Below are 23071 nucleotides of genomic sequence, written 5' to 3'. Positions count from 1 at the left end.
ATGTAAAAATAAATAGGCTGAATTCCCCCGCCAGGTAACTTTTCTACAAAGTATGGCATAGTACTAATTTCCAGCATTTGTTTTTAGACAAATTTGTTAATCATTAGACTGGTAATCGTTTAAGCACTTTAGAGAGTGTTTTTCTAAAAATATTTTCCCAAAAATATTTCACCTGGGAATCTTTAACAATGCTTGTTACATCTGGCTGCATTTGGTTTGCAATACCAAAATCAATTAGCTTTAGCATTCCATCAACGATCAGAAAGTTTGCTGGTTTCAGATCACTGTGAACGATGCCTGCAAGGTAAAAACAGCTCTTCAATTCAATACAAAATTACATTAAGATGGGAAGTTCAAACTAATTAATTAGATACACTTTTTCTACCACAGAAGTGAAGCAGCACAATACGCATTGATTAGTAGTGGCCACTGTATTTTGAGACCATACACTCCTGTTGAGTCTAAAGCTTCATTTAAAGAGGCTTCCAGTTCTTACAAAATTGTGACTAGAACAAAAACTTGTGGTTTTTGTCAAAGGAGTGTTATTCCTTTGAGTTTGCAAACCGTCAGGAAGATCTTTGTGGGCAATATTTTCTATTGAACCAACTTCATGATTGGAATAGACTTAGACAAGTTTCCATATGCCAAGGAAAACAGGCGCTGCAAGGACTAAAAACAGTTGACAGGGTTATGAAAAATTGGAGAATAGAAGAATTCCCAGGAGTAAACAGCAGAAGAATCAAGACCTTTCATGAAGGGAAAAGGGTCATTATCTCCTGTAATGTAATGAAAAAGAAAGATTAGGAGGAGTTCTTGACTCCTAGTGTCCAGCCAGCTTATGAATTTTTATTCTCAGGCTCACCTTCTGCAGGTGCTTTGTAAGTATGCCTTGAGCCCAAGGATAGCGAAGTCAAAAAGTGAGTGGTTATTCTGTGAAAAGTGCTGTCCTATATACAGTTGTGGTGGTGTTGTCCTTAATGTTTTTCTGTGATCATTCATTCTGGTGCATTTGAAAAAACTTACCTAAGGCCAATTCCAACCATGAGGTTGGTTCAATAAAATATCACCTGCCAGAATCCCTGCCTCTTGCATGGTTTCCTGAACCACCACAACTACTTCATCACTCCAACCATTAAAAAAACCACCTACTTGTAACAGGAGCCAAGAGCTCCTGGTGGACCAGGAGCAGCTATGGGGGCAGGTTGGAGGCCACAGGGGTACCTGAGAGACACCCACTATAGAGCCACCTAACAAGGGTCAGAGACCCCAGGAGCAGAGCATCATGCAAGCTGCCCAGGCTGCCACACAATATCAGGGCTAGGGGCCCAGAACCTCAGAGGGTGAGGTGAGGCTGGGCAAAGTAGCTGGGCATGACTATGGGGGTAGCTGGATGCCACAATTGTTGCTCTGAAAGCCACAACTGCAACCATCTTGAAGGAGAAATCCACCCCAGAATTTGGTGCTGAGCAGTTCTGAGGAGTGAACAGAGAGGAAGGGCGCCCAGGAAAAGGCCTCCCCAGTTAAAAGAGTTTAAGATCCAGTTGTGACACGTGAGAGAGAGGAGGCAAAAGGGAAGCCTCAGAACATGCGCAGGCAGGTCTGACAACTGGGGGGCATCAGATGCCAGGTGGATCTCCTGAGCCTGAGACACTACTCATAAGTCCTGTATCTTAGTCTTGTACAAAACTTAACACTTTAGTCAAGATCACTGACTGTGCATCAGATTCTGAGCAAGTTGCACAGAAAAGGACTATTTGGTTACTTTAACTTCCTTCAAAAGGATCTGGAAGTAAAGTATACTTCTGGTGTCTGATAAAAGAAATATAAAGGTCACATATTCGGTCATGAAACTACGGTTTTTAAAAAGCCAATCAAACTTCCAACAGAACAGATAGCAGTAGCCCTTCAAACCAACAACGTCTATTTTATCTGCATTGCAGGCAGTATACTAAACCCTAGAAATATGATAAAAATCCCCATTTTCTGGCATTCTAATAACCAGCATAACTCTATTAACCAGCACTGCACCACTGCCGTCTTGCAGCTGCCATCCACCACTCTGCACTGCCACAAGCAAACACCTAGTGCTGCCACTGCACCACCACCATCCCCCACCCCGCGCCACCTCCACATGCAACCCCCATCCCACCCCCAACGTCACCATGTGCAAGCCCTTCCTCCCCCTTCTCTGGCTCCGGTATATTTACCTAACTGGCATTTTTACATTATCAGCACATGGCATTCTCCACTCATGCCAGATAACAGATTTTACTGTACCGTGCTCATGGATTGTGTGAACAGCTTCCAACATGTTTTTCCAGTAGCTCTTTCTTTCCCATGGATCAATACTCTTTTTCTTTTTAAGCCAGCTATTTAGATCAATATTTCCACATTCCATTACCATGTAGATATGCTGTTCAGCAATTTCACTAAATAAAATATAGTTATACTGAGGTTAAACTTTTAAAGTAACCGCTTTAAGCAACATTTTGAAAGCTATTAATATGAGTGTAACATATACTCACTAGTCATAAAGTCTGATGATCTTGTCACTATGTTGCTGCAGTTTATTCAAATGAGCAATTTCATTCTTATAGCTCTCAACAGTTTGCTGATCAGCTTCTTTTAGATTCACATATTTGACGGCATACAGATGCTTCTTTTCATTTAGTACCTGAAACACCTGTAACAAAACACAAACAGAAAGGACTTCATTGCATATTTCCAATACTGGTTCACTTATTGGTGCTCTATCACCAAACCTTGCACAAGCAGACAGCCTTGTTTGGTAGATGAAGCAGCATATCTTCATTCTACAGAGAAAATACAAAAACATTTCCCCATAAAGGCCCCACACTACTTTTGACCTTCATTTGAAATAAGTATTTCCAAGGGAATCGGAGGATAGCACAGTCCTACAGTCAGAATCACCTTGATTTAAGTGTCCACTTTTATACAAAGTGGTGACTTACAATAGGGCAACACATGATATCAAAAACTAGGGCTTGGTCTATTGGATAAGCAGACAGCAAAATGATTAATTCAATTGTCACTGAATAGGTAATGACGACTTAGCTTCTGACCTCCTGAGTTTACGTTTAATGTCCACTGGAGTAGGTTAATGGGTTTCCATTTATTCCATATCATAGAATTATAGGAAAATTTGGGTTGGTAGGGGACCTCTGGAATTCATCTAGACCACTCCCCTGCTCAAAGCATGACCATCCCCAACTAGATCATTCTAGCTGGGGCTTTGTCAAGCTGGGCCTTAAAAACCTCCAAGGACAAAGATTCCACCACCTTGCTAGGTAACCTGTTCCAGTGCTTCACCACCCTCCTAGTGAGAGTTTTTCCTAATATCCAACCTAAACCTTCCCTGTTGCAACTTGAGACCATTGCTCCTTGTTCTGTCATCTGCCACCACTGAGAACGTTTAGTTACATTCACTTTGGAACCATCCTTCAGGTAGTTAAAGGCTACCATTAAACCCCCTCCAGTCTTCTTTTCTGCAGACTAAAGAAGCCCAGTTCCCACAGCCTCTCCTCAGAAGTCATGTGCCAGAGCTCCCTAACCATCTGTGTTGCCCTCCACTGGACTCTGAAACTTGTCCATAACCTTTCTATAATGGGGGGCCCAAAACTGGACATTTCTCTAGATGTGGCCTCACCAGTGCTGAATAGAGGGGAATAAACACTTCCTTCCATCTACTGACAAAAGTCTACTAATGCAGCCCAGTATGCCGTTAGCCTTCTTAACAACAAGAGGACACTGGGTGCATCAAAATAAGCTAATGTACATTAAAGCATCACAAAAAACCCAGGTGCTTTTGCTAAAACACATTAGTTTATTTTAATGTGCCTTTTTCTAGTACCTCACAATGGAGGTTTTAAATTTAATACGCATGAGCAAAAGTGCATTAATGAATCTGTAGACGCGCCCACTGTTGACTCATATCCAGCTTGTTGCCCACTGGATCCCCCAGGTCCTTTTCTGCAGAGCTGCTGCTTAGCCAGTTGGTGCCAAGCCTGTAACGGTACATGGAATTCTTCCATCCTAAGCTCAGAACTTCACACTTGTCCTTGTTGAACCTCATGTGATTTCTTTTGGCCCAGTCCTCCAATTTGTCTAGGTCACTGAAACTTATCCCTAACCTCCAGTCCAGTGTTTCTCAAACCATGGTATGTGTACCCCTGGGGGTATGCCCAACATGGATAGGGGGTATGCAGGTGCTGTCTTTTTGTCTTTGCCTGCTCAGGCCAGAAGTTCCGGCCGCCGCCCCTCCTACCATGTCTGGTACGCCAGAGCTTTTACTCCCCAGTGTCAGTGTGCCGGGGATAGGGAAGGAGGCCCTATGCAGGCTGCTTTGCCCCAGGCTGTGGTAGAAAAAGTGGGACTTGGCTCACGGCGGTGAAACCAGAAGTACCACAGTGGGACTTCTGGTTTTGCTTTTGCCACGTCAATTGGCAGGGGGTATGTAAGGTATCAAAGGTTGAGAACCACTGCTCCAGTCCATCTACTACACCTCCCCATCCCTTGGCGTCGTCTGCAAAACTTGCTGAGGGTGCAATCTATCCTCTTTTCCAGAGCGTTAATGAAGATCTTGAATAAAAATCAGCCCTAGCACCAACCCCCGGGGCACTCCACTAGATACTGACTGCCAACTAGACAGAGCCATTGATCCTGACAGCCATTGAGCCTGACAACCCAGCCAGCTTTCTACCCACTTTACAGTCCATTCATCCAACCCATGCTGCCTCAGCTTGCTTGCAAGAAAGCTATGGAAGACTATCAAAAGCCTTGCTAAAGTCAAGGTACATCACATCCACTGCTTTCCCCACATCCACAAAGCCAGTCATCTCATCATAGAAGGCAATCAGGTTGGTCAGGCATAACTTGCCCTTGGTGAATCCATGCTGACTGTTCTTAAATCACCTTCTTCTCTAAGCACTTAGAAATCAATTCTTTGAGGACCTGCTCCATGATTTTTCCAGGGACTGAAGTGAGGCTGACTGCTCTATAGTTTTTTTTGTTTTTTTTTGGTCTGTTTTTTTTGTTTTTTTGGGGGGGGGGGGGGGGGGGGTTTAAAAGATGGACACTATATTTGCTCATTTCCAGTCATCTGGAACCTCCTCCAATTGCCACAAGTTTTCAAAGATAATGCCCAGTGACTCTGCCATCACATCAGCCAACTCCTTCAGCACCCTTGGATGCACTGCATCTGGCCACATGGACCTGTTCACGTCCAGCTTTTCTGACTAGTCCCTGAATAGTTCACTACTGAGGGCTGCTCAACTTTTGAGCAAAATTGTGCTGCCTGGCACAGCAGTATGGGAGCTGACCTTGCCTGTGAAGACCAAGGTAAAAAAGGCATGGAGTACTTCAGCCTTTTCCTCACCATTTATCACTAGGTTGCTTCCCCCATTCAGTAAAGGGGCCCACAAATTCCCCGACCTTCCTCTTGTCCTCTTAGAAGCCCTTCTTGTGACCCTTCACGTCCCTGGCTTGCTGCAACTCCAATTGCACTTTGGCCTTCCTGATTTGACCCCTTCATGCCCAAGCAAAGTTTTTGTACTCCTCCCTAGTCATCTGTTCATATCACTTATTATTTCATATTACTTATTCCATTTCCTACTTTCCATTTATTCCCTCTGACCTACCCAAGTTCACTGATCCCCTTAAGCTTTCAATTTACATAACATAAAAATCAAAATTCACATCTTGCCAATTTGTCAGTAGCCAAAACCTACACTGTTCCCTGCATAATAGCTTGGATCCTCTTGTGAACATAAATCTCTGAATGGTGGTACACAATGCCCACAGTCATAAGTGTAAGCCAAACCTAAAATAGCTTTAAAATCTTTGTTAAGAGCACATGAAATGTGGATACGTTATATAGACACTTTCCTGTGCAGAGGCAAGGCCAGTCCAAAAAAATCCTAAAATAAAAATGAAGGGTTGCCAATAGAATTTAAGTTTGTTTTTAAGACTGTATCCCTGTACTTCCCCTTTAGCAGTTTTAAAGAAAAGGAATCTCTTAAAACACCTGGGCATGGTAATTGCAGCATGAGATCACGAGAAATTTTGCCAACTTCTTAAGTACATAACACACCCAGTTAAATTTGCGAGGAGGTTTCAGCTGAAAAACAACAATTTACATATCCCATTGAGAAATATCTTTCTGTAAGTGATGAAATACGTAACTGCAATAAGAAACTATCATAAAAGGGCTGAGTAAGGTTAAGTTTAAGAGCATGGGGTGGTAGTCAGGGAAAGCCAGCTTTAAAAATATTCTCACTCCTATTCAGCACAAGAATCTGCATGATCTAGTAGACTGAGCTCTTTGCTAGGATTAAAAGAAATTCTAGTATCAGATCAAACTGATTTTCCTCTATAGTATCTTCAGCAAATCAATTTAAAAGGAGAATTCTTTACTGATTTGGATACTGTAAATTATTTTTAGTCAATACATATCCCTGTAAGCACCTCAGAGTAAATATAAAAAACATGGCAGCCAATTTCACTTTTTGGTCTTCATATATGCTCAACCCCATATGCCTTTGGGGGGTGGGGAAAGAGGGGTAAGAAGCTGGGGGAGGACTTGTTACCAATGATCTTTGGGCAAGGCCCCAGCAGACACTGAGGGAAAAATTATACATATTTTTGTACATGAAGGGAGGGACTAGTTAATGTGCTGCCACCAGAACTAAGTGGAATGACTCATAGCTTAACCAAAACTGTGATCAAAATTTCAGAATTTCTATAGCCAGGCTGTCTGAACCTAACCCTACCCCCTGCCCTCAAATGGGTGGAAGGCAGAAGAGGCAGCTGCCAGGGCCCATAAGCCGCACATTAAACATGGCTACCAGTTGATCATCCCTGTTATAAACTAGTCCTTCTTTCAGCTAAGTGACTCCCTCCCTCTACACAAGCTCTTTATTACTAAAAATCTTCACATTCCATCTATCACTGCCTAGAGGCAGACAGATTTCTCACAATATCAGATATCAGAAACAAAAGTAAATCATGGTCACAGGCTATGTCATCACTACAATAAGTGAAGGATGAAAGCAAGGCTACAATGACCAGGTCATAGGCAGTCTAGTTTAGTAGGCCACCAAGGGAGGGCAAGAGCAAACTGGGGGATCAAGAGCCAGACAGGGGGGCAGGAGCTACAGTCCAAGGTCCCAAATCCACAGGGACACTCCAGAGGCAGAGTCTAAGTCACAGGCTGATTCCAGGTTCTAGAGCTCTTCCAGAAGAGTCACCTCCCTCCTACCCCTCCAGATTTGTCACTGGGCAACCCAGGAAAAACAATAAAATAAAATTTTGCCCTGCAGCAGTTTCACAGAACTTGCTTTCAAACTGCCGTGCTGTAATCCAAAACACGTGTCTGCAAGTGGAGGGACCCCAAATGATTGCCGACTTGCAGACATGCACCCTGGGTCAGGGCATCATAATACGACATGCAAGCCCCAGGTGTTTTCATACAGCACAGTGTTTTCAAGCTTCCATGCCTCAGATCAGGGCACAGCACTAGGGTCCACTGCCCCACAGGACTGGGCCCCTGAAGTTCCTGGAACAGCAGAGGTCTGACCCTGAAGAACAATGGTGACTGGCCTGCAGCCACAGGTAGACTAATATGAGGAAGCTGACTAGTCGTATCCATTGTGATGGGACACACTCCAGCACAGCCGATACAGCAAAAATGACATCTCTTTTTAGCCGTGGAAGAACCACAACAGGTAAAGAGTACTCTACCAGGAGGTAGCAGGAGTCTGCAGGAGAAGGGACCTGCAATCAGAGAAGTAGGTCTGGAAGGGACCAGAGATTACCTAGTCTAATCCCCTGCCTAAGGCAGTTATTCCTATCCAAACCGTCCCATACAAATTCAATGTCTAAACTTCCTAGCAAGACTTTAGTTAGCCCTGCCATAACACCCTAATCTGCCACAGGTAAAGCAGGGGGGCCACATTAGCCAACACACTGCTGCTACAGAAGGTTAAAAATACACTTGAGAGATCCCATTAATAAAATGTGCATCACCAAATTAGCAACTTTGCTAACTTTGTCTTTGGCAAAACACCACTGCTCCAAGTACATATTGATACATTCTTCATATTTGTCTCATTCTTATTTTCCATAGAGACTTGCATAAAGCATAAAAGGGTCATCCCCACGAAGGCTAGAAGCTGATTTTTTACTTACACTGAAGTTCCTTAAAATATCTATTATTTAGATTATTTAAATACTTTGTGCAGGCTACCTCTAGCACATGAGCTATATCTGACACCATGCCTCTGTGTGAGTTGGTATATTTGACTTTTGTTAGTCTTAAAGTTTAAAAATGATCTTACCTTACTTGAACCTCCACTACCTATTTGCTTTAATATGGTGTATACTCTTCCTTTAATGGCAATGCATTCATTTGAAGGTACAGAGGTTGAAACCTGAATACATAAAAAAACAGAATGAAAATAATTTTCACATTTGCAATGGAATCCGATAGATACTTGAAAATTCACCCAGCACGTAATAAATGAGGACAGTCTGCTAGTCAGAACGAAATATACCTCTGACTCCTTCCAACATGGCAATACCCAACTCTTGGCATTTAAGGAATAAAAATAATTGCTTTAAAATAATGTTTTACCAATTCACTTGAATTCAGCAAGTTTAAGAGATTGTAGTTTTCCATGTTTTCCTTCCTCTCTCACATTTATTGTGATCTTAGTGGACAGTACTATGTCTAGCACCATCTTTACTCTCTTTTTTTGTTCTTCCTCTGTCTACTTCATTATAAAATTTCCCCTCCATTCTTCCACTCCCTTATCTTTTCTAACTTAGCCTATCATTGTTTCCTCTTCCGCCCTATACAGAACAGCTGTCTTGACAGGATGTGGAAAATGCCTAACAGACAAAAAACCAGAACCTACGGTAACAGGACCAAATGTCCAGGGAACTGGCCCCTTGAGCTCTTGGCCCCAAACAAGAAGTGGGATTGCCTACCAATGAATAGTAATGGATCTCTACAGCCATGTCAACAGAACATACAGAAGCACAATTAGAAATAAATCTTGGCTATTTCTTCTCACTCTGTTCGGGCCAAAGCCTAGACGTTAGGGAACACAGGTGGCTTGAACAGGCCTGAGTACATCCCTTATCCCACAGCCACTACAAGCCATCTGCACCAATATGTAGTGTTAGGTGCACACAAATAGGTAGGGTTCATTTCTCAGAAGCCATCTGAGGTTTGCTCTAATGTACTCACAGTCTAGTAGTATAGTCTCCATTAGTCAATCATAAAAAAATTACTCTAATAAACAAAACAGTGGCAGAATAAGGAGTCCCATCAAGAAAGAGCAAATTTGGTACTTCCCTGTATATTATTCATTGATTCTAATAGCTAGGAGCAGTAGCAGAAATACTGGAATTAGATGTCCAAATACTACCAAAGTCTCTAGAAACTACAGAACTGTTTTACACTCGACTCACGTTCGGAAAACTGATTCCCAGAGGCATATAAATAAAAGTCCCCATCACCTTTAAAACATTTAGGCTTAAAAGTTGGTTGACTTACTCCAGAAAAAATAAAAAGCTGATTTCTTGCCATTCCTAAGTGAACTCAAGCCATAAACAAAGCAGCAATGTATATTTTGGTAAAACAGTAACAGCATAAAAAGTGTTGCCGCCACATTAATCCAGAAGATGATCTACAGACCAATTTTAAAACACAAATCCTTAAGCCCGTGCCCACCAACCTCCACAAAAGTCTTATTTATTTTGAATTACTATGGAAGGCTGGAAAAACTCTTGGAAAAATTTTTAAAACTGCAAGATATCATTCATTTTACATTACCTGTAAGCCAAACTGGTTTTGAAATGGAGTTGCTGGTGTACATGGCTGAAAATAAGGAAGTTGGTTGTATGGAGTGGAAAACTGACTCACTGGTGGGAAGTTACTCTTTACAATTGGTGTTCTGAAACTGAGGGTGGGGGGGGGGGAAGAAAAAAAAAAAAAGTCATCCTCAAAAGAGTCTGGAATCAATTTAATTTTTGATGTATGAACTTATTCCAGACACATGTTGCAATCTAAAGAACCTAAGATTTATCACAGTTTACCCAATCATTTACCAAATGGCTGTGTCACTACTGTATTTATGCTACCTTTCATTATGAGCATTATAGATGTATGCTCTCAAACCTCTTGGTACTTATCTACCTCTTAAGCATTTAAAGCAATTCAAAAATAAAAAGGTCTTTAGAAGTATTTCATAAATATTTAACTACACCAAAGCACCTGGAGGTACCAAATCTCAATCTCTGCAAAAGCTGGAAAAGAAACGTACCATAACTCTGCCCAGGCTCAGAGAAAAATTCTGATAGAATCTGCTTTCCTGCTCCCAACCTTTTACAAATATTAGTTCCCTCTTGGTACAAAGAAACTGAACAAGATTAAGCTAGTGCTTAAATTTGGAGACCCAGGTTCAAATTTTGGATACCAAAATAGAAAGTAAGGACCTCTCAAGGCCTTGCCTATTCTTCATATAGCCAAGTATGACAACATTTAAAAGAACATTAAAGTAAGCAAGGATTCACAAGTTGGGAAATGCCAAAATTAAGACAGTCTCATTTAGTGCACAGGACAGAATGTACATGGAAATTAGTTACACAATGTGACATACAAAGATAGCTCCATTAGTCAAACTGCAAGCTATTCAAACCCTGCACTACTACAGTATTAGTTTCCCCATTAGCTTTATCAGTCTTCCTCCACAATATCATGTTGTGTTCACTGATATTTCCAAATTATGGTCTTCAGAGTATGCTAGTGAGGCACGATATCTTCATTTTAATACAAATAGGGGACAATTGAGAATAAGACAGAACTGGATAAGTGTCCACTAATTGTGCATGCCTAACTTGAAACATGTTGGACCTGTGTTTTTGGGGGTTTGTGCATGACAAGTACTATACAACTCTCACATATTTAAGATGGTCAAAGAGCTGGTTTCACCAGCTGCAATTGCAGGAACTCAGCACATTTGTATTTAGCCCCCACAAGTACTGGCCATCTGCACAGAACCCAATTAAGCAATCTGGACAGCATAACACAGGGAGCAAGGATGATATCCATTTCTCTAGGATGTAAAATTAGTTGATTGTCAACAAAACCACCTGCACTTTCTGCAGTCCTGTGTTTCAGTAACACACACCTTCTAATTTTCACACGTAAAATTAGGAACCCTGCAGAAAACAGCCTCAATTCAGCACCATTCCTAATGTACTGCTTATCCTTTGCACTGAATTAGACAATGGTCCTGTGAAAAGTAATGCAATTGTGTAATTAAAAAGCATAGTATAATATTCACAAGCAGGCCACATTAAAGGTTCATGGGCAACCTTAAACTGGTATTTCCTACCTTGTGTGGCTGTGTAAGCATGAATTTCATGTTAAATATAGGGGATTTTTCGTATAATTTTATCTCCAAGTGTATTATGGAAGTTTTAGTTGACCAGCACAAATAGAGAAGCAGGGTTTCACAGCACAGATCTTTATTACCCGAATTAATAATTACTAGCATTGGGAGGCTGTTTTCTTTCATATGGAAGTAAGAAACTAGATGTGTACTTTGCTAATGGGTTTTTACAGCAAGAGGACATTTGAGACTTCAGAATCCTGGGTATAATTCCACACTTTGGAATAGGAGCATCCTCTAGAGATTAAAAATATCAGACTAAACTCTTTCCATCCTCTGATTAGTCGCATCTTTCACTTTCTGCATTTCTTCTTTCATCCCTGCCTCTAAAGAGCAGTCAAGATGTCATGATTCCAAAAAGGGAACTTAACATTTCTACAACACTGCTTTTGTAGGGAAAGATTCAGATTCAGGTTAATTGTTCAAGCAGACTAGGGCCTTTTACCCAAATAATCACAAAATGAAAAAAGTTCAAGACAAATGCTCTCTATTAGTGATTAGAGACCAACGCTTAAATAGGTGTAACAATTCCCCATTTAAAGAGTACTAAAGCCTCAAATTTGACATTGAATGCTAATAAATGTATTAGTCTAATTAATTATGAATCTTATAACATGGTACTTGGTATCAAGTACTAACTGCACAGGTGTCTTTCTAGCTCTTAAGAATCTGGAACTTAAGTGCTAAACTAGGCAACTAATAAAATATTTAATGAACAGTAAGTTACACAAAACACAGAAATTGATCAAACACAGAAAAGTAGTTACCAAGACATATAATCATTCAGTGTGTTGCCTGGGGTTCCACAAATAAATGCTGGATCATTTCTTTTAGGAACAGCTTCTGGCGGTGATAATCCTTTTGAAATAGGAAGGACAGGCTGTTCAAAACTTGATGGTTTTCCCTAAAAAGAGTAAAACAGGTTGTTAATTCAAGCTTCTCAGGCAGAGAAAGACTGACCAAGAGTCCCACTTTTCAGCAGGAAATGAGTAGCTTCTCACAGGTGAGATCAGTAGTATAGTTACAGTTTAACAGCTATATTAGACTACTAGGGGGAAAAAAAAAAAACACAACACACCTAGATAACTAACCTAAATGGAGCCAACACATTTTATACCCACACACACACACACAAACAAACAAAAGGTAAGTTACCTCTGCATAGCTCCTATGATTCCCCACTTGAGTTGTTAGTTTTCTTCCAGGCATAACACAATTTAGTTTCAACTGTTCCATTTGTTCTCTTTCACTTCCAGTGGAACCAGACTGTTGCTGGTGACTTTCCATGCATTTCAGCTCTGGCATCTTTGACCCCTGATAATGCACTCTGATTTCTGAAATAAGCATTTTTTTTTTAATTTAAACAAAAGAAAAATGTTTTTAAACTAATCATACATTTTAAAAGAGATTCAGATAGGAACTGTAGGAAAAGGCTATAATAATGTCTTGTTTCATCATCTACCCCAAATAAAAGTTAGTGCAGAGGATTTAGGGAGAGTCTTAGGAGCTTTTTACATAGCTATGCTACTTGCTACTTAAAAACAAGAGTAAAAAAATTCTACATTTGTTACAGTCTACTTGCAGGTACATCTGTTTCCACCAAGCCAAAAAACAAACCATAAGACACAAGCTTGGGTTATTACTATAATTATTTTCCTGGACCAGGGCTACTCCAGTGCTTTCCTTCATTAGAATACTCAGTAAGTGTGGCTTTGCTAAGTCAGGGTGAAAAAAAGGGTTGACAAGGCACTCTTGAAAGAAGTAACAATATTATCCAAAAAATAAGATGGTACTAAATAGGCAGGATTTTACCTTCCCCAATATCTGCTGGAAGATTACAGCCAAACAAAATGTCAAGCAAGTTCCTAACTTGTGTGGAGAATAAGTTTCTGTTCTAGGAAGCTGAGGATGATTAGGGGATTTATCCATGTTATTTTGTTCACAGCAATAAGGAAGAATTGCTTGAGAGCATAAATGCAATTGTAAACTTCAGAGGAAGAGACTACGGGGCACAATAGACTTTATGATTCTAAGAAAGGGGAAAAGTCTGGTATTAGCAAAATAAAAATACTGGACTTCAAAAGGGCAGATTTTAATGGACTTGGAAAAATAGCATGTAGCCCCCAGGAGAAGACAGACCAGAGGATAAAGAAGGACTGGCAGTTTTTAAGTGGCATAGTATGGGGAACAGAGCAGAAAGCTATTCCAACATGGTAGAAACATAAGAAGAATGGTAGGAGACTTGTGTGGTTATTCAAGGAGCTTCTTTAAATGCCCCCCAAATCAAAGAAACATGTTTATCTAGTGACTTGGCCTTCTTATTATCAAGAAATAGCAAGAACTTGCAAAGAAAAAAAGTCAGGAAAGCAAAGAGAGAAATGGAGCTAAACCTCATAAAGGAAGTTACCAGACAATGAGGAGGGGTTCTCTAAATACATTGGACAGAAATAATAACCCAAGAATCCACTTCTTAATAGCCAGCATGAGCTATTAGAACAGAAGACAAAAAGAAGGCAGAGATGTTCAATGGCTGTTTTGCTTCAGTCTTCAAGAAAAAAAGGAATAAACTGCAACAATACAGCTAACAATAATAATACAGCAGAGAAGATGGGGAAGACAGCAGGTCTTGATAACTAAAGAGCTTTTGATCTTGTCAAGGCCTTGCTTTGGACTGGCAAAGAATGAGATTTGGGAGAAAACTGCTACATGACTAAATTGATTAAACATGGAAATGGGAGAGGCAACTGTGGACAAAAATAACTTAGGTAATATCTAGTGGCTAACTGCATCCTGAAGAAAGAATAATATAGGCCTGTCATGAGGGGTTGAAATCCCTTTATTCCTCTAATAGATAAACAGGAGTGAGATATTAACAGAATAGCCATCTAGGGAAAGCTATTAACAGAAAACAAAGGCAGCCGTCTTCAGCCAAAGGTGACAGAAGGGAAGTCCAACAGGCCAGTGTGCGTTATATTGAAGTCCCATGGGGAAGGGAATAGGGATTTATAGAAAGGCTTGTCCAGGTGCTCAGAAAACATCTTTGGAGTAAGATTACAATGTACTGAGTGGCTGTGCTAGACACAAGTAGCCAAGATGGCAGGACATCAAACTTCAAGTTCTCAACATTACTACAGCATCCAAAATGCAACTTAAGCTTTTACAAAAATGTGTTCCTTTTCTCCATCATCCCATTTAAAAAGTAAAAAAAAAAAAAAAAAGTTCTCTCAATCCAAAAAGCAGTAATCATGGACTATTGAAGAGATTATTGAAGGAAGAACAGCTGACCTGCATTTGTAACAATGTAGGAATTCTCAATATTGTTACCTTCTTTTCTTTTTGTTGCAAGATTTGAACTGGTTTTATTTTTTAGGGTTACAGTGGAAGCAGTTGCAGTTTCTATACTCTCTTCATCCGACAACTGTGATTGGAGAAAGTTTTTGTCCTGTAAAAACTGAAGAAAATTTTTTTTAAAAGCATAAGGAAAAAGAGCCCAAACAATATTTTAAGGTAATTTCCTCGTTACAACAAAGTAGCCTTCTGACATGGGGCAAAACACTCACATTAGCTCCAGTATTTCTTCAAACATTTTGAAGTCTCCATAGGTATAATCTTTCTGCTACAGTGTTAAAATATTTTGTTTCTGATATGCTTGAGGTTTGGTAACCATACCAAAAATTACTTAAGCTACTCCAATTCTTAGCTATATTACACTAGTAACTTAATTTGGTATTTTTCTTGAGTACCTCTGCAAATTACTTTATTTACACCAAAAACAGCATTTTCTTTATCTCTCATCTCATGGGAAAACAGCTCCTCTATACATGTAGAGAAGGGCATAAACACTGGAAATAAAAAAAAAGTTAAGAACTGACCAAATAAGACAGCAAGCTGAATTTAGTTTGCTTAAAGATCCTACTTATCAAACTTAGCCATCACTTTGCCTGCACTTTAGCCGCCTCCATCTTATTATTATGACTTTTCACAAGAAACAATAGCCCAATTTTCATGTACAACTCCCATGAAGTTGAAAACTGCAGTGTACTTGGCACCTTTGAAGAATACAGTGCAATGTGTTCACAATACAGCTTGTACACTGTGGGCACTCCAACAAATTCAAATACAGTACAAGCTCTGTTATTTGGCATCCCATGGGAATGGGGGATGCCGGATAACAAAACATGCCAGTTAATTGAGTGGCCTGGGCCTCTGCTTCTCCCACATCTGGGGCATCCTGCTGCTTTGCCGCCCCTCCCACAGGCCCTGTGGAACAGGGAGGCGGGCCCGGCACAGCCTGTTATGTCCCTGGGATGGGGGTTGCCCGACAGCGCAGGCTGCTTTGCCTGGGGCCATGGGGGCTCGGAGAAACGGGAAGTGCCACAGTGGGCACTTCCAGTTTCACTTTATTTTACAAGCTGCCATGCCAGTTAGTGGAGCATGCTTACTTGTAAGATGCTGGTTAACAGAACTTCTACTGTAAAAGAATGGTGCCCCTGCCATATTCAGTATGAACACAAAAAATAAATTTCAGAAGGAAGGTCAAGAGGCAGGATACTATAGTTCTTCTGCTTGAAGAAGCAGACACAAATTAAGCCCTTGTCTTCCTCTGCCTTTATTTTAGTATCATAGTACTTAGGGTCGGAAGGGACCTAAACAGATCATCAGGTCCGACCCCCTGCCCTGCACAGGAACAGGTGCCAGGTCATATCATCCCAGCCAAATATCTGTCCAGCCTCCTCTTGAAGACCCCCAAGGTGAGCAGGGAAGCAAAAGCTTACCCTACAACAGCCTGCTGCTAGCAAGATGCCACTAATCTGAAGTGGAAAAGAGCTGGTAGCCACTTAAGTACTCCTTGTTCACCAAGGGTTTAGGGAAGCCACTTGGTAAAGCAGTACCCCTACTATTCCCAAAACAGGCCCAATTTGATCTACTTCCATTCTGAAGATGCAAGGCATGGTTCAGAAACCATAAATTTCAGTTCAGAATCAGAACAGTTTCTTCAGAAAGGCAGTTTACAGATTCAAGGACCACAAGGCCAGATTCCTATGATAAAAGAATCTTATGACTCCAGTAATTAAGTAAATTGTTAATTTAAAATGTGCATTCCAACTTGCAGTAAAAGCTGTGTTAACTGGCATTTTACTAACCAGAATACACTATTAACCAGAATTTCGCCAAGGGCTACGCTTTCAGACTGGAGGGGGCGGAGCCCCCACACCTGCCCCACCAGGCCCTACACAGCCGAGGCAGGGCATGGGACAGAGGGCTTGTCCCATGCTCGTCCAGGGGGTGCAGGGAGGCATGCCAGCTCCTGCTGCTGCACATATCCCAGTTATTCCAATAAACAGAATTAGTAGATAACCAGCACTCCCTCTTCCCCCACTCATGCCAGATAATAAAGCTTTTATTGTACTTCACTTTGGAAAAATTCAGAAAATAGGGATATGAAATCTGTGCGTGTGTGGGGGGGAAGCAGGGCGGCGCGCAGGGGGGCAGGCAGGAGCACTGGTGCTCCCCCTGCGAGCACCAGCCGGGGAGTGGGGGCGCCAAGCGAAGCGTTGCTGGCACTTCCGAGAGCACTGCTCATGCTTCCCGGTCAGCGTGATCAGCTGCAGGGGGCCGTGGATTCTCATGCATTTTCTCCTTTAAAAAAAGGAAAAAACATTTTTCCATAGCAAATGTAAAACTTGGATCCCTGCTCATGAGTCAGAGAGGCCATTTCTCTCAGATGTTTTGCTGAAGAGGAGTCTGTTCCCCCCATTACAGGTAGTCAATGCCTTGGGTATATACACTAAATATATCATGAAATTACCGAAGTACATTGATATCAAACGCCATAATACATACTTATTGAAACGACAAAAATTGAACCCAGCTCCACACTAGCTTCAAGTAGAGCCTAAACAATACAGGAGTAAACTGAATTTTAGAACTATCCATGGATACCACAAGATCAACCCCAAAAGGCAACTCAGTTTTGGGGTGAATCTGTGACAAGGGACAAGTGTATAAGCCTTAAGCTAGTGATAAATGGGTATTTTATTTTAGATAAAATGAAATCTGTATCATTTGAATGCATTATGATCCTTAAATATTACTCAAAAAGAGCAAAATTATAACACAAGGATTCAATAGTCATTTTGTAAGCAGTAGTCAAAATAAAAAAAGTACTGAACCTTTGCCCTGCAATATAAGCTTAGGGGTTTTTTGCCCACCCCCATAAGAATTCTTTTCTAGCTTTTCTGCATCTCATCCAAAACATGCTTATCTATTGTCCAGAGTTACTTGTCACAAATTTACTTAAGTTACCTTTAGGTCTCCCAGTTCGTGCGAATCATCACCACAGGATTTTGGTTCATGTATTGTAGAAGGGACAATCAAATTTGTGCATTTGGAGCTGGATACTTGCCTGCATAGAAACAAAACTAAAAGTCAGAGACACAGACTCAAAACATCTAGGTTTAAAATAGTCACCTTTTTTCAAACCAACTTGCCTTTCAGACAGAAGGGAAACATTTCACATTTATGAAGCCAGAAATGGAATTCTCCAAGTATCACAGAAATAGAAACACTAGGGCTGGAAGGGACCTCAGGAGGCCATCCAGCCCAACCGCCTGCTCAGAGCAGGACCATCCCTAACTAGGTCATTCCAGCTGGGGCTTTGTTGAGCTGGGCCTTAAAATGTACAAGGATGGAGATTCCACCACCTCTAGGTAATGTATTCCAGTGCTCCACCGCTGTCCTAGTGCAAAAGATTTTCCTAATATCTAACCTAAACTTCCCTTGCTGCAACTTGAGACCACTGGTCCTCGATGTCATCTGCTCCATCCTCTTTGAAACCACCCTTCAGGTAGTTAAAGGCTGCTATTAAATCCCTCCTCAGTCTTCTCTCCTGCAGATAAAGAAGCCCAGTTCCCTCAACCTCTCCCCATAAGCCATGTGCCCCAGCCCCTGAACCATTTTCCTTGTTCTCTACTGCACTCTCTCCAGCTTGTCCACATCCTTTCTGCAATGGGGGGCCCAAGCCTGGACACAATACTCCTTTGTGCACACCCAGTTAAGCAGCAGTACTAAATACTGAACTGCCTTTGTGCCTAAGGGCAAGTTAGTTTGTTAAATATAAAAGTTAGTTAAATTCTCAAACCCCCATGCACTGTGTCTCTACCATTGTTGCTCAGTGTAAAGTTACATAAAACTCAAAAGGGGATGTAAATATGTATGTAGACAACACTTACTAGTAATTTTTTATTTTAAAGATGTCATTTCCATAATATTTGGGAAATTCTCCACAAATGTATGTTAGTGTAGGCGACCGCAAGAAAAGCCCTCATAAGTAGAGTTGGGTCTCAGAATCTCTTAGGTGAACAGCAACTGAAGGGCCGAATGTGGTATTGGAGCTCAAAGCTTCTACAGGAGTGAAATGCTTAGCAAACACGTATTGCACCAGAGACAGATCAAGGGAATGCAGTGGTGTAGTTTCACCTCCCCTTTGATTCCTCTTCTAGCACAAGTTTAAACGCAACTGCTTGGTAGCAGCAGCAGCAGCAGCAGCAGCAGCAGCAGCAGCAGCAGCAGCAGCATTTTTATTCAGGCAAAAGTGAAGGAGTCAATTGAGGTCCTGGCTCATTACAATCTACCTGAACCCTTCTAAACTCTATGTCCCATAGGTATTAACAACTGTCTCTCCTTTTAATGGTTGCTAATAGTTCCACTAATCAAGCTATCCTTTGTTCTACAAGTCTGCTCCATTTGCTCTTCTTTCACAGCCTGGCAGACTGGTTTTAACTCTAGCTAGAAACATTAACTCAGGTGTGAAAATAGCTTTCAGTAAAGCAGTGGATGCAGTCAAGAGTCTCAAGAAGACTAGATTTTCAGATTCATAAAACAGAGATGCAAGTTTAATTATAAATGACTATGGGACTAATAGAATGCCTTTAGATTATTTTTGCCTAATTTATGGGCTTTCATACATAATATATGAAGTGACAAATTAATGTACTTTCCAATGAAAGTTGCATTTGTTTTTGCTTGGATCTTAAAGTGAATAAATTTAAGGTCCCAAGCCTATTAGTAAAGCTCATTTCTTTTTAATTGGAGAAAAAAAAGTGTTGTGTTATACCACACTATCTGCACTCCCCTAGTTCCAAACATGATTGCACTCCATGGACGCATCCACACATGCAGGCACATGCACTTGCAGCAGCTCAAACCAAAGCAGCAAATTTGAGCCGAGGATTTTTGCCTCGGCGCATGTGACAGACATGCACTTTGGTGTGGGGCAAATTGTGCCACTTGGGGCAAAATAACCCTGCCCAGCTCCTCCTAGATCTGTAGCCAGGGGAAGCTAGAAGTCTCATCCTGTCTGGCAGCTGGCCACAGTAAGTGTGTTATGGGAGGAAGTGGGGTTTGCAGAAGGAAAGTGATGGGATCTGGCAGGTGTGGGGGGGAATTGCTCAGGAGGGGTGGCAAGAGGCACATGCGGGTTCATCTGAACGCATCCCATGTGACCACACTGTGGATGCACTTCCCCGATCGGCAAAGAGCAGGAAGCCAAAATAAAAAGAAGTTATGGGCATGGGTAGATGTACTTCCAACCAAGGAGGTTAGGGAAGGGAAACACAGAAAAAGATGTTGATATGCAGGAGTGAGCAACCCTATGACAAGCCTCCTGCCTGCAGAGTACACCACTACATGGCACTGCAGTAATTTAAGTTCTCCAGTGCAGGAGCTCTTTCTGCCTGTGGCTGATATACTTGATTTTTTGAAGTGCTTCAAAATGCACCAGTCTTCGAAATATTTAAAATATAACATCTGTCCATACCCTAAACCATAGCAGTGGACAGAGGGAATACACTTGGGGGGCAGGGGGAAGGAACCTCAAGAATGAAGTGTTGCCCCTAGCAGGTAGCTCAGGGGCAGGTAATTATTTTGAGCAGAGGGCCGCTTACGAAGTTTTGGGAAGCCATTGAGGGCCGCATGGGTAGCCCCGCCCCTTAACAGGTCCCCCAGCCCCTGGTCACCATCTTGGGACAGGAACTCCCACCCCTAACACCTGATTGTTGCCACTAGAAATCCATCCCCTTGCCCCCTGGAATTACTCCTTTCAGCAAGGGGTTTTGCCGTCTCTGAACCAGAAAGATGCCAAATTATATTCTTAAAACACAAAAAACCCAAACATATACTACACATTCACAAATTCATTTAAAAAAATATTTTTGTCCCAATTTACATGTATTTGTGTAGTTTACATAGAAGTGATAGTATAATAGCTTAAAATAAAGTCTTATTCATGGCGTGTGTGTGTGTGGGTTTTGTGGGGGGTGGGTGGCTGGGGAGGGTTCTGGTGTGGAGTGGGAGGGTTTGCCTAAAGTTTGTCTGCCCCTGCCCAATCCCCGCCCCGCAGCAGGCAGAGCCCCCACCAGCACTCCCGCAAGCTCCGGCTCCGTGCTCCTGCCACTCTGTGCTCTCCTGGCCCCAGGGCACTGGCAGGCCCCGTGCTCCCGCTCCCACTCCCCCCCCCCCCCAACTGCCAGTGCTGCCATTTTCCTGCTGCTTCCCTGTCCCTCTCCCCTTCACCCCCAGGCTGCTCCAGCACCACATCCCAGATGCTTCTTTGGTCCCAGTGCTACACCTGGGAACCATATGGTGCCAAAGCACGGTGGGCAGGGGGAGAACAGGCAAATGGCTGTGGCAGGTAGGGGAAAAGGGGCAGTGAGTGGGCACGTGGAGTGTAGTGACAGCCAGGCAAGAGCATGGGGCCCAGAGTAGGATGGCAGGAGCATGGGGTCTGGGCTACCAGAGGCTCTGTGGAGCCAAACTGTTCTGCTCAAGCAGGAAGAAGAGGAAGCCAGCCCAGCTCCACAGAATCCCTGGCAGCCCAGCCCCACACTCCTGCTGCCCCGCTCTGGGCCTGAGGCACCGGCATTGGTCCCACATTCCTGCCTGGCTGTCACTGTGCTCCGCTTGCCCACTTGCTGCCCCTTCCTTCTACTGCACCCATTTCCCCACTCGCCCCCCGCCTGCCTGCTGGTCAGCCTCCAGTACCATGTGGTTCCCAAATGCAGCACCAGGACCAGAGGATTGGACCTGGCTGGTCCTGAGGATGCGGCAGTCAACCACAATCCTCCCCTGCCTCCCTCCCCTCTCCTTATCTGCATTTCCCTTGGTGCACGGAGGCAGAAACAGTCCCAGGCTGAGGCTCTGAGTGGGGGGAGGCTGTCAGGGGGTGAGGCCAGGCCAGGCCTGCTGTGGCTATTTAGTTCTGCTGTTGGCTCTCCCTGGGTCCTACTGCCTCTGGCTCCTGTCATCTTTGACAGGCAGCCGGGGCAGATTAATATATATATATATTTTTTTTTTTAGGGGCCCCACGGTCTAGATAGAATGGCCTGGCAGGCCAGATCTGGCCCGTGGGCCGTATTTTGCCTGCCCCCAACATAGTGTTACAAAGGGGGTACAGCTAGCTGTTAGTGACAAATCCAGTGTCAACAGGGATAACTGTGCAGGTATGACTACCAAATTTACCACCATTCCCAAGGTGATTTTATAGTTCTTATGTTACCCATATCATCATTTTATTTAACATTTAAACAAATTAAAAATGAAGACCGATTACCGCCAGCTTTGACAGCTGTAGTATAAGCTGTCACATATAGTACGAGAGATTATTTGCTCAAAATAAAATAGAAAGAAAAAAAACAAACAACTTGTTTGCATCCTATCTTCGAGGCCCACAATTAGGCAAATCTAGAAGTTTCATAGATTGTAAGGGCTGGAGGCCCCCCTACACTAGGCAGGAAAGACAACTGAGGTCATGTGACCCCAGCAAGATGAACATCCAGTCTTCTCTTGAAGATCTCCAGAGTTATCTGTGGCTACCAAATGGCAGGCAGATTATAGCAAACAAAAAATCCAATGTCTAGTTTGATGAATCAAACTTTTTGTAAAGAGTTAAAGCAGCAATCTCAGAGATTTTCAGTAATACAAAAGGCACTAAATACCCCCAAGTTTAGAACAAGTTTTACACCCTAGATACTGGTTTACCATTGTATTACCCTATAATAGCATTATCTTTAAAGAATTAGTCCTGCCATAGGAAAGTACTTAACTATACCTCTTTGTAACACTAGCTGTAACTGGAACTTCCATCATCTTCACATCATCAACATCTGTTACTAAATTAATAGGAACTCTCCCAAATGGGCCAACCTAAATATTTAAACAAATAGGAAATTATCAAGATGTGAAATATTAAACTTTCACAACATGTGAGGACCAAAGAAAGCAATATTAAATTTAAGCATTCAAAAAGTTTCCACCTGATTAGGCTTGTTTAACTGCTTTAAAGGATTGTGGCTACCAAAGACTGCATCAAGCTCTTGAGAGTTGTTCTCCCTAAAAACAAAAAACACACAAACTATAATTCTTGGCCACTGTTGAAGAAAGCCTTGAATAAAAAGAATAAGTGGTTACCCAAGAGAATGTCTGCTGAAATTCCCAGAAATGTCACCAGAATCACTTTTTTTCCTACTCCTGTAACTTCCGAGCATGGTTTGTAGTCCTGATTCTTGCGAGCCCGACACTGTAAGTAAGTAAATGAA

The 23071-nt window shown here is 42.2% G+C and overlaps 1 protein-coding gene across 3 annotated transcripts in view; it reads right to left on the bottom strand.

The window, feature by feature from the left end:
- TTK (TTK protein kinase) overlaps positions 1 to 23071 on the bottom strand; it is a 73519-nt gene that overhangs the window by 12577 nt on the left and 37871 nt on the right. For all 3 annotated transcript variants that reach the window (XM_090035370.1, XM_090035354.1, XM_090035360.1), the window contains 12 exons: positions 22944 to 23052; positions 22790 to 22865; positions 22585 to 22679; positions 17784 to 17883; positions 14802 to 14928; positions 12633 to 12811; positions 12245 to 12381; positions 9857 to 9983; positions 8355 to 8447; positions 2526 to 2683; positions 2278 to 2429; positions 173 to 297 (listed from right to left, as the gene is read on the bottom strand). In XM_090035370.1, coding sequence (XP_089891496.1) covers positions 173 to 297; positions 2278 to 2429; positions 2526 to 2683; positions 8355 to 8447; positions 9857 to 9983; positions 12245 to 12381; positions 12633 to 12811; positions 14802 to 14928; positions 17784 to 17883; positions 22585 to 22679; positions 22790 to 22865; positions 22944 to 23052 — 1478 coding nt within the window. The remainder of the gene's footprint in view (positions 1 to 172; positions 298 to 2277; positions 2430 to 2525; positions 2684 to 8354; positions 8448 to 9856; positions 9984 to 12244; positions 12382 to 12632; positions 12812 to 14801; positions 14929 to 17783; positions 17884 to 22584; positions 22680 to 22789; positions 22866 to 22943; positions 23053 to 23071) is intronic.

This window comes from Crocodylus siamensis, chromosome 1 (assembly GCF_052110815.1).
Source record: "Crocodylus siamensis isolate JL-2025a chromosome 1, ASM5211081v1, whole genome shotgun sequence".
Taxonomy (NCBI): Eukaryota; Metazoa; Chordata; order Crocodylia; family Crocodylidae; genus Crocodylus; species Crocodylus siamensis.
This window is presented reverse-complemented; position numbering and strand designations above follow the sequence as displayed.